Here is a 21011-nt window from a genome sequence, read left to right as displayed (position 1 = left end):
GAATAAAAGTATCTACTATGAAATAATATAATATGTGACTTTTAAAATGTATATCAAAACAAATTAAAATATATTAATTACCTACAGTTACTCAATATCAATCATATATCAGATTTTTTGTAAGCGATAATAACCTGCAGGTGAAATAAAAAAATAAAATATTATCCGCTATGCTATATTCTCTAAACCTACACTCAGTTAGGTATATATTATCATATACATATAGAGGTACTTATAATAGTTTGTTATTGAGTTTTTCATCATAATATTTTTGGTTAGGAAAATGTATACTTATAGTATAATGAACCTACCACTATGTGTCTCATGCTATTAAATCCAAACGCTTGTTCACAGGTGACAAATGATGTTGTGATACAACAGCAACAGCCACATTCGTCCCATCAGCAAAGTCAACAAGAACAACAGCGGCAGCTACAAGCACAACAGCAACAGCAACAGAAGCAGCGTCCCACGCCGAGCGCACGAAGTCGACGACGATTGGCCAAAGTGTTGGTAGCACTGGCCGGCGTATTCGTCGCCTGTTGGTTACCATACGCCGCCGCGTTACTCTACACCAATTGGTTTTTTTCATCGCCACAAGACGGCGATGTTGACGAAAACGGTAACGAAGACGACGGCGGCGGCGGCGGCGGCAACAGGCACGCAGTCCACCGGTTGGCCACCGTGGCCGCTATGCTTCTGGGCCACGCCCACTCAGCCGTCAACCCTGTGGTGTACTGGTGGCTGAACCGGCACACGTTACGCGCCTGTCCGTGGTGCTGGTCCTCGGGCGATCAGTTTGACGACGATGACGACGACGACGACGTCGGGTTCGGATGTGGAGCGTTGGGTTGCGTCGTCGGCGGGGTCGTCGTGGCGTTCGGATGCGGCAGGGGCGACGGAAGTTGCGGCGACAGCGGTGCCGTCGATTGCGGTGGCGGCACCGGTTGCCGGCAGTCACAGAACCACACGCCTACACGGCTCAACCGGTTGCTGTTCCACCGACAGCCCAACAACCACCAGCGCAGCCGCCAACCCTCGTCCACCAACGAGGCAGCCCTGGGGCCCTTCAACCCACGGTTCGCCACGCCGAAAAAACGACCGCAACAGTTGCCTGTCGTCAAGAACCCTGTCATGCTGTATTACGCGTGAATTACAGCTTGACCCCGCACCAGTCAAACCCATCCCACATCCACACCCTTAATGTACAACACTATCGATCCACGTCTGCGATAAGTTCTCCCTTGTCGTTTACACGTCATTGTTACATATACCACCACTGACATCCATACCTGACGTTTTCTCCGCCCTCTTACAATCGTTGTGTCGAATTTGTAAGTCCAAAACACGCCCACACCCCGATAACGAAGAGCGAGATTTCTAAGCCTGGGTCCTGAAACGGAAAAAAGTAGTTTTTCAATACAAACAATTTGTTTTTACAAATTCGATTTGCAGTTGACATCTCTAAGTCGTGTGGTGCTTGTTTGATCTTGGACCTCAGACTTTTCCATTACCTACTACCTGAGTATAACGGTGCACCTGTACCTTCTACGACAACTTACATCCTGTAAATATCGTGCGATACACCTTCAAATTTGGAGGGCGATGCTGGATAGGTCAGAATGACAGAATATGTGTACGAACAAATACAAATTTAGATTTGATATTTTGTACCAACTGTACAGTTGTGTACCTATACCGTAAAATAATATATTATACTCGTATTGTATTTTATATTAAACAATGAGGCAATACAACATATACAACTGGTAAAAGGATCAAGGACTAAATATTGTGTATAATTTGGTAATTTTTCGTTACATCATAACTTTTAGACATATCCACCAGTCACTACTGTGCCTCGTATGCGTGGTACGTCGAGCATGATGAAGGCCATCCTCTACATGATCACATCCTTCGTAAGTATTTTGAGAGAACTGATTAGTACGAGTATTCTAGAACGGCGCTTTTATCGGGGTGTTTTTTTTTTAACTGCATATTTAGGTACGTCGCCATTAACTTAAAAATACGTTTCTATTTTACTATTAACTATTTCTGTTGCAAAAGAAAAAAATAATTTGTAGTGTCACGATTCGCTTCTCAGCCACTAGTTTAACGTAGTAGATTATTGTATTAATGTTATTATTCTAATCCGTATTCTGTTATTAAAAATACAAATTTTAAATGTGTTTTACTCGATAATTTCGAAATTTATTCATTGTTTGTGTATTTGTGTAATCTATTTTCGAACTATATAATGTTTATGCGTTATGTGGTTTTTCGTTTTCCCGAGTGTAAAACACTCCGATTAATATGTATCTCTACGTCCATTTTAAATATTTTTATTGTGTATTAATTTAAATGTAATACAGATCTAACAACGATATTATAATATTAATCGTAAGATTTGTCGTGTGTCGACTTCAGTCGATATGCAAACGAACTTATACTTTGCATGAAGTTATAAAGTAAGAATTTAAATAAAGTGTAGTTTAGGTATAGTATATTATAATATTAATCATTCCGTTATCGACCAAACTGTTTTTTCCCCGTTCTACGATATTCTTCTCTCGGCCAATGATAGGTACTAATATTGTTATTGTTTTGATTTTCGATGGATTTACATTAGATACCTAATAGGTATAGATAGTATAGGTACGCTAAATTCGTCGAACAATCGAATCGCTAAAGACCAATACATCGTATTCACGATTTTCGCCACGGTAATTTTCTGCCGAAATTTATAATGCGTTGAAAAATAAGTCGTAAGAATTCTTCCGGTTATTCGACTTCCGATATTATACAAGATATACGGCTGTCGACTGTTAATAAAATCGTTGTTTCTGAACGTGCTGCAGAACTACATAACCATTGCGATCGACTTAAACGGATAGCCAAGTCCATTTGGTAGGTATATTATAATACTGTTGCGTGTATAAAACAAACGTCAATCTCAATTTTTAAACAAACGTATTCTGAGAATGGGAATATGCTTCGTCGATTTACCAACATCCGTTTGCTTTACCTGCATCCGCAACGACTTTATCTGAGCAGTAAAATAATATATTATACGATGGATAGCCGACAGATATAAATAAAACATTTCCGTTCGAGCTATTCTTTTTGAACGGGTGAAATAAAGGTGTAGACGTGCACGACGAATATATTTTTATTCGTATCGAAAACACAAAATCCGAGCCCGTTGTATTGCATAATGCAAATTGTATTACAAACGGTGGAAGCCGTAGTATTAATTTGTTGGCCGAGGGATCAAATAATCGTTCCTTCTCGTGTATTTCATAATTATTATTATCGTACTTATATATATAGGAAGTACCTATATGAGGCTTCCAAATATTGTACGAACACCGCCTATACACACCTTCACTACACTACAGTCTACAGGGTCCAATTATTATTATTACTATTATTATTACATAATATATTTTCACGTTACTATTATTTTATTGTTCGATACACTCGAATATTTCTGTGATATAATAAATTGTATCATTCGGTACTCGGTAGTACAACGTTTCGAACAATCATTCATCGCACTGACAAAAACAAAATAATACATTTCTATAAAAAAATTCTCGTTATGGTTTTTTGGACGTTTATTAATACTATCATCCGTGACCTACGACCACGGGTGCCATTGGTTTTTACCCGAAGTCTGTTATTGTAGGTTCCCACTTTTTTACCGTGGCATTATATTATAACACGACGCAATAAGACACCCAATCGACATTTCTACGTTATAATATATTTCACTCATAAATTATATAATATGCATTGATCACACTGTACATTTTACATATTATATATACGTATCGTACTTGAATTTACAACATAATATTATAGTATAGATATTATAATATGTATATGTATTGTGTATATAAGTATTATATTATTGCGTCTTTGTTACTTCTATATGTTATTTTTTTTCAATCTTCCTCGTTCTTTTTGATAATTTATTTCATACATTATTATATTGCTTTACGGTGTATTTTATATAAATATTACAACATGATGTAATGTATGATGATAATTATTAAAAATATAATATATTATATGTGTACCTACTGAAACTGATGTATTATATTTATATCTATCAATATAGGTTACTTTGATAAAATATACATAGGTATGACAATTCAATATTAATAAATAAGATTGCGCGTAGACTATATAAAGCATAATAAGTATATTATATAAGTGACTACCTTCAGCTAGTGCTCTAAAAAGAAAATTTTGCTATTTTTTAAACACAGTTAAACGACAAAATAATAACTAGAAAAATGTATATAATTATCTGCTCGAGGAATTATCGCTATATAATCGACGTACAAATCGTCAAATCATATAGGCTCCAATTCAATCCTAAAATATAACTTACCATACATTTTTGTATGGATCATGTAGCTAAAAAATGAAAAGCGCGCAATCATAATATTATTGTACGTAGGTTCTATAATGTACTATTTACTAGACTACAGTACCTACTACATTATAAAATACCCTCTGTGACGACGAAACAAAAAATAAATTAGTTTTGCGGGGCGTAGGCTGTATTTTATTTATGACTGTATAAATATTGTTGGTTTTTTAATTTTATGTTACCATGTCATGATATAGGACGTTGATGTGTGTTTAAGTACCTACTAGAATGGATCAGATTAGACCAATAAAAAAATTATACAACCTATTTTGGTCAGTTTTGTCCCGTTTGGACCAAACAACATCAAGCGAAATTTTCCTTATTATCATCTAACTCCTAAGTACAAAAGGTATAGTATTTGGGACCATCATTGGTTAATATCTTATTACTCGTAGTTTTTATCCCATATATATTTTCTCTCTTCACTCTTCTTTTATAATATACGTGAACTATTACTATTATTATCACCGGACCAAATTTTGTTAAATCTCTTTAACCATTTTCCGAACCTGCTTCCTTCTTCCTACTTTTCAATATGATGTTTTTCAATTGTTCCATATGTGGTTTCCCGTACCTATTGATCCACCAATCTACCGAAACAAAAAATAGATTTATAATATAATCATTATTACCTTTTTTCTGAACTTATTAGAATTTTAGTGAGATAATGGTATTTATTTATTTGTTTATTTATAAATATACAGTCCCAAACTCAACCACATACGAATATAGGTATAAGAGGATAATATTATATATATAACTGTAATAACAAAAAATATTACTAATTAAGCTAGAATTAATTGAAACTAAAAATATGGTATTATGAATGGTGTTTGTATATGAAAGCGTGGGTTTTCATTTGCAAATGAATAAGGAGTGTTAAAACTTAAAAGAAAGTATGATAAATAAGGAACAGATAATTAAAATTGGGATCTTATCTGGCGAGGAGAACTCTGAAAACCATTTTTATTCAAATTTAATTTATTAAGATATCATGAGACTAGGTATTTACGATAATACATAAATGTTTGGACTAATAATAAATAAAGGTAGGTACATAAATGACCCTAAGTCGTATACATTTTAAATGGGACATTATTTAAAATAATTTGTTTGATTTAAATTGTTAGATAGTTTTGTTTCGTTCTCACCTTAGCACAGCACAGATTTCTTCAAGAAATTATGTGTAAAGATATGTAAAAATATTATATTATATTATTATTTATATGTAAAAATTATATGTACACTATATACGTGTAAGTATTTAAAGTTGATCTAGAAGAAGCAACGTCCAGGGTTTCGTTTCTCACATAATATTATTCATGTTATAAACGTGACCAAGCTATAGGTACTCTCTACGGTTGGCGTTTGTCCATAGCACGTGTAACACGAATAAGGTTTTAAAGTACCTGTATCATCATACGATAAAACTGCATATAATACTATACGCTAACCTGTGCTGAACGTCGATTTAAAATTATGTGTAATGTTCTATGGCAAATGGTGGTGGGATGCTGCAAGTTTCCGACGGAACAAGCGTCGTCCGTGGTCCACTTGTGCAAGCATTTAGAGACGGACCATGCGTCGTTTTAACTTTAAAATCAATGTTCTGTACCATATAACTCTGTCACTAAAAGCTTGCAAAGTGGGCATTCACTCCTCCACACGAACATTTTCCACAGAGTATTATATTTCATACGGTGGCGCACCATTTTGAAAATGATTTTACAATATTTCTATAACTCATCAGCCACACATCGCAAGTAAATATTAATTGTCATAGAAGTTAAAATAGTTTGAAACATAATTTCCGAAAAAAAAGTTGAAAAAATCGAGATAATCCTGAAAAACATCCAGACTTACACATTTTAGGTTAAACAAAAATATTTTTTAAAATAATAATTTAAAAAAAAAAAAACTTAAGTGGTTTTTACGAAAAATTGAAATATTTTCCGAAAGGTATTGTATATTAAATTCACCCACAAGCGTTAATTTTAAACTAAAAAATAAATACAGATATAGGTTCATATATAATTTATAATTATGATATAGGTTAGAACAAATATCTGTATCGAATCAGCATTTCAACTGAATATACTGGGTACTATATAATACCTAGTATATTATTTTCTACTTTACTATGGATACCCTTATTTTTTACTTTTATTTCCAACTTGTGAATTATTGTATGCTGAAAACGATGATGCAAACAGAATTAAATTCTTGGCTTCAGTTTTAATGCTAAATATGAATTCAGAAAAATGCTTCGACATTTTTAAGACGTTATGCATTTTAGATTGTAATTATATATATGGTTATATACCGCTTAAATGTAACAAAAATACTTGAAATTACTTGTATATTCTCAAGAAGGTCACTTTCATAGTATTATGATATAATGACATATTATAATATTATGTTTAGTACCTATAGGCTGCTATTACATATTCCGTTATACTATTATGACCATCGCCTTCGGAATTTTTCAACCTTGTGAACTTTATCATACCTATTGGCTATTAAATTATTGAATTGAAGTATAAACATCAAACATGGTGATTTTATAATAATTTATTCCTATACATTCCCGATTAATTATAAGTTAAATTATTGTTGTTTTTAATTGCATAACTAGATAGTAGATGTTATACAATTAATATTTATAAATTTCTATATTGAAAATATTTTTTAAATTATTTGTTTTGTTATCAGAGAAACGTTTATAATATTATCAATTATCATGCTAACTGTAATAGGGTTGTTTGAAAACTGGACGTGTTAGGTACTTTAAGTAAAAGACCAGTATGGACTCGTATGCTTAAAATTTGTCATTATATTAAATTAAGTACTTAATGTTTCTTCTCTAACTTTGAGTATTACTAGGTATAATATGTACTAGAATTGTAATATGGGGTTCATTATGGTTGGTGAAAGACATACTTCTTGGTGTCTCAAGGTAGGTATTATTGTATCATTAGGGTTAGTTAACAGTCCCGGAGTGTAACCAATTGGCGTCTTCACTTCTGATGTCCATATATTTATTTTTGTTTTCATTTTATCTAATTTGCTTATTGTATTACCTACTATAAATAAAGATTTTCAATAAACCTTCTTTTGTAATAAAAAAAAAAAGTAAAATGTTATAGTCATCTTAAATTGTTGATACCTAGTTAAGATTGCGTATTATAGTTAACTTAAACTATTTAATCTGTTCAGAGCGGTTCGAAAACTCACTGTCAGATTATTATTATGCGGGACAAATATGGAAAAATAAAACATCAATATTCGGGCCAAAGTGTGGGTACCTACGTCAATAATTACCGAGCAAATGCGTTTTGTTATGACAACCACACTGTTACGTTACCCATATATTTTAAAGTACATATTCGAAAACATTTCAAAAATACACAAGATATTACTAGTATATATAGGCAGTAATATACAATGAAAGAAATAATAATAAATGGTTATATTTTATTGAAACGATACGACAAATGAGCTTCCACACCAAAATAATAATAATAATGTATACGAAGTCCGTTTTCGAGTATAGATATACATTTTTTCCGTCGGTTTGACGTATACAAATAAGTGTACTTAATAATATAGTCGTTGTCCACTCGTTAAAATTTCGATGAACCTTTTTATTTTCTGAATTGATTACGTTATATTTGTTCTTTGTTCTCCAAGGGATATGCTTCACTGTTATTGAAATAAATTTTACTATCTGAATTCATATTATTGTGATTTAAATATAATACACCTGTTTTCATATTATGCTTTCATTTTGTAATAATTTGTCATATCCATTCTTTGATGAAAAAAGAAAATACTTGTCTTAACGTCTTGTGAATCAACATGAGCTTTGAAATATATTATTGTAAGTTGAACTGGGTGCGTAAAAAACCACGCACCTGTGTCACATAGAATACCTATAATAATAGGTGAAATTATAATATAGGTAGGGTATCAAATATGACTGTAGTAGAAACTATTTTTTTTTTTTTCAGAAAAATGTAAATTATATAGTATAATTCATAATAGATTTCATGTTGTAAAATAAAATCTGTAATCATATAGGCAGTCTTGAGTTCAATTAGTCTTATATTATTACATAATTTCTATTATCACTCATCCAAAAATAAATGGCAACTATTAACTGTACCTAGGTACATATTATGTTTAATTATCACAACCTTAACCAACTGCTCTTGGCCGAAGACCATTCACTATTTTTAATGACAATGTACCACGGTTAAGTACCTAACATACTTTTAGATACTTCTAGATTACTGATCATTTTTAGAATAACTATTGAACATAGGTACTTTTCTTTATTATATAACTACAATAAGTTAAATAATATAATTATTGTATACAAATTATATAATATAATAATTATATTTATTATGTACCTACAACCTTGATATAGATTTATTTTAAAAATTAGCAAGAATACGATAAATTCCGTTAGGTAGGTACATTTATGTATAATATAATTTGATTACTTTTAAATTCGTGAGCAAAAAATTATGAAGACTTCACGATTGTTTCATTTGAACATGCCTAAAATATCAGAACGTACTAAACTATTACTAAAATGTATATATATTATAATATATCCAAAATTGTGCTATTTTCTTAAATACAAATAAAAAATCATATATGTATAAATTGTATATTCATCAATTACCCATAAAATATTAACAAAAAAACTATAACTATTTTTCTATTTTACATGTCATATGTTATTATTATTGTTTACACACGTCACACGATAATATAAAATAACAGTTTGGATATTTATTAAAGATATTCGGAGTAATATAATATTGTTATTTATTAACTTCTAAAACAGTATAAAATACACATAAGTAATAATTAGTTACATTATAATAGTTGAGGTTACTACAACATACCTATTCGGTATTCATAATAATACAAAATACGTTGCGCTAAATTTACTATCTACCGCAGTGAGCGATTTATAGTATTCATAATCAATGGTAACTATGTACTATAAATCGTACTAACAAGCCCATCACTTATATCACATCATAATTTACTAGTGTTCCATTAGTATAGGGTTTTTATTTATACTATAAATATTTAAGTATCCCAAATGTCTAGCTAATTCAAGTTTCATTACACATCGAATGTTCAATTAACCACAATCATATATTATTACCAGACACGGGTATTTATGTATATTGTATAATGTATATATATTACTGCACAAGTGTACCATTTATATATAACTATATTTTCCATTTTGTTGACAGTAAAAATTAAACATAACCGTCCCGAATCGAGTACATTATAAAATATGAAAAAAAATGCAACTGATTTAAAAGCTTTTTGTTTGAAATTTGTGTTGACAAATGCACAAAAATATCATATATTCAAATCTGAGTAAAAATAAATAAATAAAAAATATAATGGTACAAATAACAGACACGAGTATGTTATTTATATGAAATGCATTATACAAAGCTAGGTAAGCGGGTTAGGTATTTAAAATATTTTGTTTTATATTATCTAAAAACAAAGAATGTTTTACACGGAACCATTTTATATAAATATATTAATATACGTTAAAGAAGCAATTCAAATAATACGGTAACGTAAAAAGTGTTTTTTTTTCATGTCAATTCATTATTCATTTAAACGTGTAATAATAAGAATTTGAATAATTATAATTGTTAAAAGAAAAGAAATTAACAAAACATATTTTGTACAGATTCGGAATCCATGGTTTATGGTGAAAGAAGTTTTTAATTGAAGTTAACTTTCTTAAAATGTTGTGTAGTTTTTATATTCAAAAGGTGAATTGATATATATATATTTAAATGAACATAATACGAGTGTACAAGTTTCTGCACGAGCTGTATGACTTATAAGGTTACTTCATTACTTTTGTTGAAGTATTCAACAAGTTACCTTAGTATACGTCCTATAGTGTTGACTGTTGTTCAGTGAATATTTTTCCTTAAAGGTAAATCATTTTCCCTTTTTTGTATTTTTCCCTCGATACAATAGGTACCGGTGCAAACTTAACGATCGATCGAACGTAATACTATGTATAAGAATTGAAATATGTAATAGGTAGGTAATATTATGCATTATTTCCAAAGGTAAATTATTAAAATTTATTATTAATTATTTATTTTTGATTGGCGTGGAAATATCAAAGTACATAGTCTTTAAAATACGATAAATAATCCTCCTTATCGTTCTCAAATGCAAACGCGTCACTGGATATTGATTCCGCGCAAATATTTGATCTTTGTAAGCCAATTTAACAATAATTTTGTGTTCGTTTAAGTGAAAATTATGAACAATAAATATCAATAGCTTTATGTATTATTGTTAGGCGTTAGCCATTGTTTTACTAACGTTTGTATCCATCTTCCGGTGTTATACTGTAAATTTGATCTATAAGGTATTCGAAACTGTACTTTTTTTTTACCTATCTTTTCCAAAATGTCACCATAATTACAACAATCAGAAACATTATAAACCCGGGACCATATACCAATAATATTCGAGCATTATTATATTTATTTTATTTACATGGCTTCATTATAATTCAATATTACGTATTTCCTACTGTTTGATGTCATTGTTGCTACCGAATATGGATAGTTTAAGAACGATACTTACATATTATATCGTGGGTGTACATACCGCCAATACCTATACATTATTCTATTATATAAATCGTCTGTAAACGCTGAATTTGTAGGTAGGTAGTGATGGTTATTAATTACAATAGTTCGTATTACGTAGATATGTACCTATAGTAACTACTTATATATTATACAGAGTGATTCACCAAGCATTATACTCATGCCTTTCTATCCTTTAATCATGTTAGTTCTCGTTTATAAAAAATAGTTTATGTCACCACTAGACACTCTTTTAATTATACATGCCAACATATTTGAAAATTAAGTCCTTTAGTATAGGTTCTTAAAAATTGCCTAAAAATCAGAATTTGAATAAATCAATTATTAATGAAAACGACGGGGGTGAGCATTCTTTGTGAATCACTCTGAGGATCGGGTGCAGCATAAAAAATATTTGTAGCCCGTTCGCTGTGTATAATGTCGCCCCCGGAAGTGGGGGCGACATTCCATCCATTTTTTGGTAATTGTTGGTCGTTTCCGTGTTTCCCTCTCTTTCTCTGGTCCCGTTTATGTTGTGTCGCGTGTCCGGCATATGAAAATAATATAGTCACTGACAAAAGCCCCATCGCGTTCCTATATAAATGCGTTATGTTGTTTATTTCTTCGAAAAGATAATAGGCGCCACTGAACAGGTTGGGGGTGAGTGAACGTTGTGTGAGTGAATGTTCGATCAGAAATATTATTATCACACGGACGCCGGGATTACGAAAAGCTCTATGAAAAAACAGTAAAACATTTTTACGTTGGAACAAGTCGGTGAAAACGTATCAAAAGTTTTACGGGGTAAATAAAAAAATAATAAAACCGAAACGCGTTGTAAAATGTTCGTGACGTCATATCACACAATATGACGCAGTATACTCGCATTATATACGTGCGGGAAAATGCAGGTTAAAATCGATCACTTGACTCGAAAAAAAAACAACACTACCTAATAATTTGCCACGAAATAAACGTATGTACGCACACCGACGAATTCGTACTTTGTATAGGTATAACATCACGTCACTGTATCACGAATCGACGTATGTGTAAAGAGACTACGCTAATATTATTTCAATGAGGGGAATGCAGATCGAACGATTACCTATAATCACAATAAAATTGTCATTACACCTATCATGAGTATAAATGTTGTTCACCCGGGGGGGATGTTATCTCTATAATAACGTATACATATATAATCGCGTATCGTAAAAAAACGTATTATTTCAGTTGGCGTCATATTAATTCAAATCACTGTAATGTAGATTTTGATGGTATTATACACACGATCATAAAAAATACTATTTCATAGCCATTAAATTTTGGTGCAGTATAATATATTATTATAATAACCGGTGGCGGTTATTTGAATCTAATATATTATTACTATTATAAGATGTACGGTTTATTTCAAAAATCGTGTGTTTACCTCTATATATAAATTTAATAAAATTACAATCTTAACGATCATAATATCGATGTGGTGTAAATCTATATTATAGTTTTTAATTTTTAATTTAACTTTGTGGTACAGCAGTTAAATAATCAATTGCTAGACACAATGAATAACCAGCAAGGAATTTTATTTTTTTTAGTTTAAAACAAATACTACATCTATCTACCACGCATTTAGGAAAGCAAACATCTCCCCTGAAAAAAATACTTGAAACTTTCAAAGTATTACGTGACCGTAAAAACCTATAACACAACAAAAACTAACTGAGCTTAACTTTTTCGTACCTATCGTTTTTTAAAAGTTTTTTTAAAAAAAATGTTTATTGTGCTTTCAAACTGTCCAGATCAATGCCATAAACAAAAATGAGGCATCAATCATATTACACGTATATTTTGTACCAAAGGTGGACATTTTACAAAACTAAACTTAGAGTGTAAAATAATTTTAAACTTATATTATTTTTTTATATCAAAGTCAATCGCAAAACCCGATGCTTCCAAATCAATTCATTGTTGATATTTAATGTTAGGTACTAATATTTTATTTTACACATGTATTACATTACAGTATATATTGGTTATATCAATTACGTTATAATATCAAAATAATATTGAATTCATGTATTATAGACCAGTGAACATACCGTTATAATATTATATAAGCAGGTTGCGTACCGTTTGGGACTTAAGACAATTACATATTCAATGTAAAAGAGCAGTTCAGTATAGCTGCATACAAATTTGTTTTAAAGTACGGCGGATTCAAATACTGAATTTTATTTTGAATAGGTACTGTTTTATACATTTTAATGATATTTTTCAACATATAGGTAATATCCTATTATACATGTCCATTATATATAATCTAATTTTACACAATATCTAGTATTTGTTATATTTGTTATGTACGCAACATATAACTGCATGTATAATATATAGAAAGAAAGATCAATAATAATCAGTGTGTGTTGTAGCCTTCAGGGCATAGTTCGATCCAGAGAAAACCTATATGAGAAACTAATACCCCCAAGCTCCACTCCCCAATAGGTTTCATATTTCCATCTAAGTCCCGTGCGTAGGTGCGCGGTTTCATCGTCCCTGAAACGCAGGTATCCCAAACAACAGCGCACGAGCGCGCAATCAAACATTTTTAATTACGCGAACCGAGACGCCTATAAAACAGGCCTGGTTGACGACGTGGGCTCAACGGTGGTGTATGCGTCGTTGCGTTTTTATTACCCCATTCTGGCGGCCACGTTTAACAATATTTCGTCTTGTACACGCGTTTGCGGTGCGTAAAAATGCCGTAAAGTGTTCTCGGTACGGCAATTAAACGTGTAACGTCTATTCCTTGCTATATATACACACGCATGTCCGATACAATATGCGTATAATATCATTAATAACATAATTTATCGTCATTGCGTTTAAATAATATGTACACGTGTTACCATTACCGTAGTATAGCAGCAGGTGAAATGATGTACAATTTTATACGGCTCGTTTTGGCGTCGTACAAGTAGATATATTTTAATGCCCGGTGTTTCAACTGCGGCAAGGCGTCCCATACAGCCCATTTTTGAAAATGGCGTAGGGGTGTTATTGGGTATTTCGTTTATTCCGCTCTTACAATCACTGCGTATATAAGTAAACTCGCTATGACTGATGACTAACGAGCATTTCAGCGGAACCGCGGGGTATGTCACAGACCTGGGCTCGAACATTAACGCTCTAAGAATGTACTAAAAAATTACACAAAAGTATACAGCAACGCAATTTGAAGCGAAAATATACACTTAAAAAAAAAAACTATTAGACAGTAAACAATTTTTATATTCGATTCGTAAATCGTAAGGTCATGCCATTAATAAGTCAAGAATATAAAAACGCCTACACAACAAAGTTTGACCACTAATGATTTATTTAATTTACTTATAATAAGATGGGCGTTGTCCAGACACAGTAACTACGTATATTCAAAATAAACATTCTATAATTAAACAACTTTAGTCTGAGAATGATACACGGTTGTTGGCAGGGTTATTTTTATGGTTTTCCGTAAGTTGTATTATGGATATCTTAGGAGTATTATAGAATGCACGTGATCATGAGGAGCCTACAGTGGAATAGGAATCTTAGTAGGTGCCTATAATATCAGTTATAACTTCTTCATTCGAAGTAAATATGAAAAAGAAGAAATTCACCTCTAAATGCCAATCAGCTTAAATCATCTAAATGCACACAGTCCATTAAATCATAATATTGTTAGTGTTACATAATAGGAGCGATTGTAATATTATATTAAATTAATTTAGTAGAGTGTCTCGAGCGGAATATTTGAAACGATGTCACTCGCGAGACGTTTAATTCGAGTGTTTTCGACTGGTGCCTAAGCTGTTGTATAATATTGAATTTTCATATATTGTTACGTTCTCGTTTTAGATTCTGAGCGGAGCGGCGATGAACGTATTGATTTTACAATGATGTGTGTGGTTTTTCATTTTTATTGCTTTATTTTTTGTGTACATTTTTTTCTATATACACGATAAATAATCGAAATAATACTTCGATTTTCGACTTCAGTATCTTTTCCGCTTGGAAAGTGAATCTAGTTGGTGCGTTGGGTAAGTAATAATTTATAGTCGTTTTCAAAAGCGCATAGAAAAAAAAGTTAAGAACAAACGGGAATTCTTACGCAAAACGTTTTCTTGAAAATGTAATATAAGATTCCTCATAAGTTTATCTACGTTTATCAACAAAAAAAAATGTCTACCGGAATATCAAATACAATTTTTATAAGCGTTTGAAGATCAATTTTTTACAACATTGGATATTCACTCGATTTCTCACGTAACGATTTTCTTATTTTGTTGTAATTCAAAAACGAATAACTATAGATACCTTAAATTTACACCATATATTTATTTTATCAATTCCTATATTTGATAAAAGTTTCAAAATATTTTTACTTGTTTTGAGCTGTTTACAAACATTATTAATTTTTTTTTTTTTTTTTTGAAAATTGAATAATAATACTCTTGATATATTGGTACAATATCAGTTGAAAAATAATAAAAATACATTATATAATTTTTTTTATAAGCATTTAAAGTTTGAATTTTAACAACATTTATCAAATAAAAAATTTAAAAATGATTTTCTATTTAAAAATTTATAAAATGTTCAACATTTATAGCTAAAGATTGAAAATGTATAGCAAGGTTCTACGTAAATAGGTTATTCGTATAGGTTTTACGTATCTAAAAAAAATTTAAAAAGTTTTTTTTAGTTATTTTATTTACAAATTTGGACGAAATTAGATATTTAAATGAAGAAGAACGATTTTAGTTTTGTGTTATATTTAAAAAATACTATTAGTGGGTACTTGAAACTTCTAAAGTATATTGTTATATACAAATATTACAATGAACAAATAATAATAGTTCAACTCAACCGGCTACCGTATTAATAATAAAATTATAAATATAATTTAAAATATCCTCAACTGACAAACCGACAACCGTCCCTCCTCAGAATCTTTTTTCCGTATACAATGATATTATATCATCGAATTCAAATTTTACACTATCCATTACAGTCACTCATTCGTAATATACTGTACATCAGAGCGACACCGACTTTTTAATATTGTGCGGGAAATTTGAATAATTCCGTGAGAATATCCACGGAATATCCATATTTCCATTGAAATGTAAATCAGAGCGGTCATATTTGACAGATTTTATTATTATTATCATTAATATTGTTTTCCGAAAACACTTAGGTTCTTACTTATATTGACTGCTGCACTGCAAGCCGTCTCACATACTGTAGCAGTATGATAATACTAGATATAACAATATGTTGTAAACTTATAATGTTATATATTATAACCTTTCAGAGTATCAGCTAAGCTGTCTGTGCCACGACGATGCGATTCCGGGCTAGCCATATGGCCGACTGTCTGTTTTGGAATTTTGGACTGCCGCTGTGTTTGAACGATAAAGTTATTAATTACTATATAATATATAAAGCCATAAAACAATATACCTTTACGATATAACAATTATTAATGGACAATAGTTTCATTCCGTGTTAATAATAAAATAGCGGCAGCATGTATTGTATTGAACGTCCCGATTGTTCAGTCTATCATGTTAACCCCGTCAACGTCAGCTGACAACCATACACCGTAATTATAATAATATGTTTAAAATTTTTTTTTTCATATAATGAGTTTTGAAATGAAAAGTTTGCGTTGGTATTTTCCCGAAAACGCATAAACGTAATGTACAACTTTTAATTATAACTTAATAACAGTAACTTATTAGTAATAGTAACTTTTTATTTGTCTGTAAGCATGAAAAACTATTAGTTGTTTGCCCTTTCACCCACCTGGTAACAATACGAGGATATTCAGCTGAAATTCACTATTTCTGATACACATACAACGGTAAAAATAGACGACAGTACTTTACATAACCATCTTCACATACATTGGACCTGGTTCAACAACGTGCGAATCGTGTCCGGTTTGATTTTCAATAATTTGTCCCAATCGCTTAATGTTTAATAATTAATTATTAAGTAGGCTTACGTGTCGGGAAACATGCATCCGATCTGACGAGTTCGTAAAACGCATTCGACCTCGATATGTCCTGTGAAAATTATATATTAAGCAGATTTAACTCGTAATAATTTCCTTATAAATTATATTTTATTTATGTACACTAATCGATTAATTTTAATAGTTCTGTACTCTTTATAATTTAGTTGCACCTTATACCACGCGCAGGCGTGGTGTATCCCTCCTCTTCTAGTCCCTAGCTTAATGTACATATTTTGAACTCCGTGAGAACATGATATGAGTACATCAAAGATATAATATATAGCTTATATATTTTCTTTTAAATTATTTGGAATGATAGTTGTATCAAAATGTTAAAATTAAAGATCACATAACTAAATCGTAATATCGTAACAGTATTTATATTTTGATACACGATTCAACGAGTGTGTAATTTTTTTCTTATTCAAATCAACAGTCCAAATTGGAATTTACCACACTATGTACTCCAAGTATATAACTTTCTTTGTGTTGTTCGTACTGAACTACTTTTCAACATGAAAATTAGTTTTATCAAATATATTATTATGTATATACCTACTCAGTACTTAAAAGTGTATTCGATATTTTGATACATTATAGAATAACTGATGTGTGGAAAAATAATAATTAAAGAAAAATAATTAATACACTACATAATATACATTGTACAATATGTGCGAAATATATTTAGTATTTAATTTTAGAATTTATTCAAGTTCTGATTTAAAATTAAATGTGTAATATACTAATAACTAGTAGTATTTACAAACATTATGTACTTACACTAAGTGTAAATAATATTTTAATATTTATATCCCTCTGTTTTATATAATTTATTTATTTCACACTTTTTCAGTGATTGATATTGATCTAGTATTAAGTGTATATAAATATATAATGTTTAATTGATTTAGGTAATATTTACGTTCAATAATTCCAATTTTATGTTGTTAGCTTAAATATTATAGTGAATTTACTTATAATCAAAATTATAGGCATTATCTATGTTTTCTATGGATTTTTACAATATTTTAATTGATGAGGAAGTTATGAGTTCCTACCTTTATGAAATATCAATATTTAAAAAGCTTATGACTCGCTGAAAAATTTTAATATTATTAAAAAGTAAAAACTAACAAGAGAACACAGATAATATTCTAACCTTGAAGTTTGATTATAAGATAATTTATTCTAATATCAAACATAACAACACATAATAGGAACTGCTGAACGTAAATTTGAACACTTGTAAGATGGATAAAACACACGCAGGTTACATTTACATAAATATCTAATTTTCAAAAACTATTATAGTAAATTTTAGATTTTTAATCAGGAATTTGTGGCAAATAATTATAATATTCAAATTGAATACATTATATTTATTTAATAATTTTATGTTAGCTCTTTTATAATCTATTTGGGTCCAACGAGAAAATTACTTCTTAGCGTTAAAATTAATTATATGTTTACTGAAATACGTTTATTAGTTTAACTAAAACCATTCGAATCCATCAAAATAAAGATTGATTATAATATATACTAATTAAGTCTATGTTAAAAATCAAAAAAGTATCAATGTTTTTTAACACTCATAACTCCTACTGTTTAAATTGTTATAATATATATATAGGCTCTATGCATATTCAAGGGTGCCCACTGCCCATATGGGGAGGGGGGCAAGGGAGGGACATGTCAGGTGAACAGAAATAAGTAATACTTGAAAACTATTTATTTTTCATAAATAAAAAAATTAAATTTAAGTGAAATGTGATGGAATATATTGTATTTTTGAAGGATCAAAGGAAATACAGTTGTTGCTTTTTCGAAGTTTTTTCTTGTACCACTTTTCTTCAACTTTGGAAGAGTATAACGAAAAATTGAATTAAAGTAAAAATAAAAAAACAAAAATAAATATAGACATATAAATAAAAATAACTGAATATATATAAGGACAATAAGAATATAAATTTCAAACAAAATGCTTATACTAATAAGAATAATGCTTTAGGAAATGCAAAATAGAAAACCACCGCTATGCCACTCTCAGAAACATTAACAGTGATAAAATAAATGTGTTAGGGATGTAGGTATTCGTAAAACCTACGCGTAAAATAATAAAAGTCAAAATAAATTTGAATGATTTATTTATTTTGCAGTTATTTAAGCTTTAATTTAAAATTAAAATCGTCTAAATACTTAATTTATGTTCAAAATCAGAATATTTACATAAAATAGTTTAAACGTAAAACAAATTGAACCTAATTTAATATTATTCAAATAAAATACCAATCATGGGATATGGCCAAAACTACGTCGTAATGGTGGAATTATGTACGATAATAATATAATAGGGAATAACATGCTGTGGTATACTGATATCACATTTGAGTGAGAACATAATACTTAGAGTTGGGTTATTTTTATTACATCGTTCAATATTGTTGTCAGTGTCAAAAACAAACAAGAACAAAAAAAATTTTTGAAATGTAAAAAAATAAGTATTAGTTTATTTAATTGATACCAATCAATATAACTCAATTATGCACGCAATAATGTGAAATTTTTTGAAGAAATATAATTTTTTTAATCGAAATATTTTCATATTGTTAATTTAACTATCACTGGTTAATATTGTTAATAATTGTAACAAATTATAAAATAATCATTGAAAAAAAAACAAATTGTACATAGATGCAATAATATTCTCTGTGACTCTGGGATATCCTACCATGCACTTAATATTCCATATTATTATATACGTATAATACGGTGTACTTATTTATATCCTACTTAAAGAATAATTGCTATTAGTAAATATTATATAATATATTTTGTATAATATGTTAAAACTGTAAAAGGCACATTATATAGAAATATAGAAAATTCAACAACTTTTTTTTTTTTATTTAAATATACTCTTTACAAAACCAAAACAATAAGTAATAAGGATAACATAGAAAAGTATTTACAAACATGAATCATGTTAAGAGGGGACCATTCATTAACAGAACCTCCGAAAATTTTTTTTTCCTTTTTTAGGAGATTTCTAGACCAGTTTTTTTTTAATTGACAGAGACTTTGTGGTAACGTGAGAGAGAATATGTTTTTAATGAAGGAGCCAGGGGTTTATATTGTTTGTTAATTTTGAATGGAAACTTTTATAGTGGTTTATTGCAAGTTCGTTTACTGTTTCCATTTTTAGGTCATTATGGAGGGCTGCATTTGTTATATACCACGGAGCACCGGCGATAATATAGTCTTAGGGTAATTTATTGTAAGGCTTGAATAGCATGAATGTTTGCGGATTTAGCTGGGCCCCAAATTTGGATGCCGTATGACCATACTGGCCTGATGATTGCTTTGTATACCATTAATTTGTTTTTGAGACTCAAGTTAGATTTAAGTAGAGGTCTAAGTAAACGAAGACTAGGGTTAAGTCGTTTTTGTTTTTGTTTGGTGTGGTTTGACCAGGTTAATCTTTTATCCGGAGTGATACTTAGGTATTTAGTTGACTGGTGAAGTGGAATTGGTTTGTTATTGAATTTTAGTGGAGGAATTCCATTTTGTTTTTGGAAAAGTTCACCTGAGCTGATTTTTCGTCATTGATCGATTCGGTAACTAATAACTGATATAGTGATATACTTCAGGGAAATATGTTTCATAAATATTTTAGAGTTATTCATTGATTTTTGGTATATTTACATGGTGTAAGGGTTATTCGGCTTGATTTAATATCTTCTAAAGATCCCAGTCGGAAATTCGTTATATTTCCAATTGGATTTTTAGGATATATTATAATTCTCACTACAACTAAGAAAAAAGAAAAAAA

General features: G+C 30.2%; 1 protein-coding gene across 3 annotated transcripts in view; it reads left to right on the top strand.

Moving 5' to 3' along the window:
• Positions 1 to 3843, top strand: part of LOC100572872 (probable G-protein coupled receptor No18) — a 120047-nt gene extending 116204 nt beyond the window's left edge. For all 3 annotated transcript variants that reach the window (XM_029486594.1, XM_003247342.4, XM_029486595.1), the window contains one exon: positions 355 to 3843. In XM_029486594.1, coding sequence (XP_029342454.1) covers positions 355 to 1152 — 798 coding nt within the window. In that variant the 3' untranslated portion in view covers positions 1153 to 3843. The remainder of the gene's footprint in view (positions 1 to 354) is intronic.
• Positions 3844 to 21011: the final 17168 nt, after the last annotated feature.

Source organism: Acyrthosiphon pisum, chromosome A1 (genome assembly GCF_005508785.2).
Source record: "Acyrthosiphon pisum isolate AL4f chromosome A1, pea_aphid_22Mar2018_4r6ur, whole genome shotgun sequence".
Classification (NCBI taxonomy): Eukaryota; Metazoa; Arthropoda; class Insecta; order Hemiptera; family Aphididae; genus Acyrthosiphon; species Acyrthosiphon pisum.
Note: the sequence above shows the minus strand (reverse complement) of the source record. Positions and strands in the feature narration are given on the sequence as shown.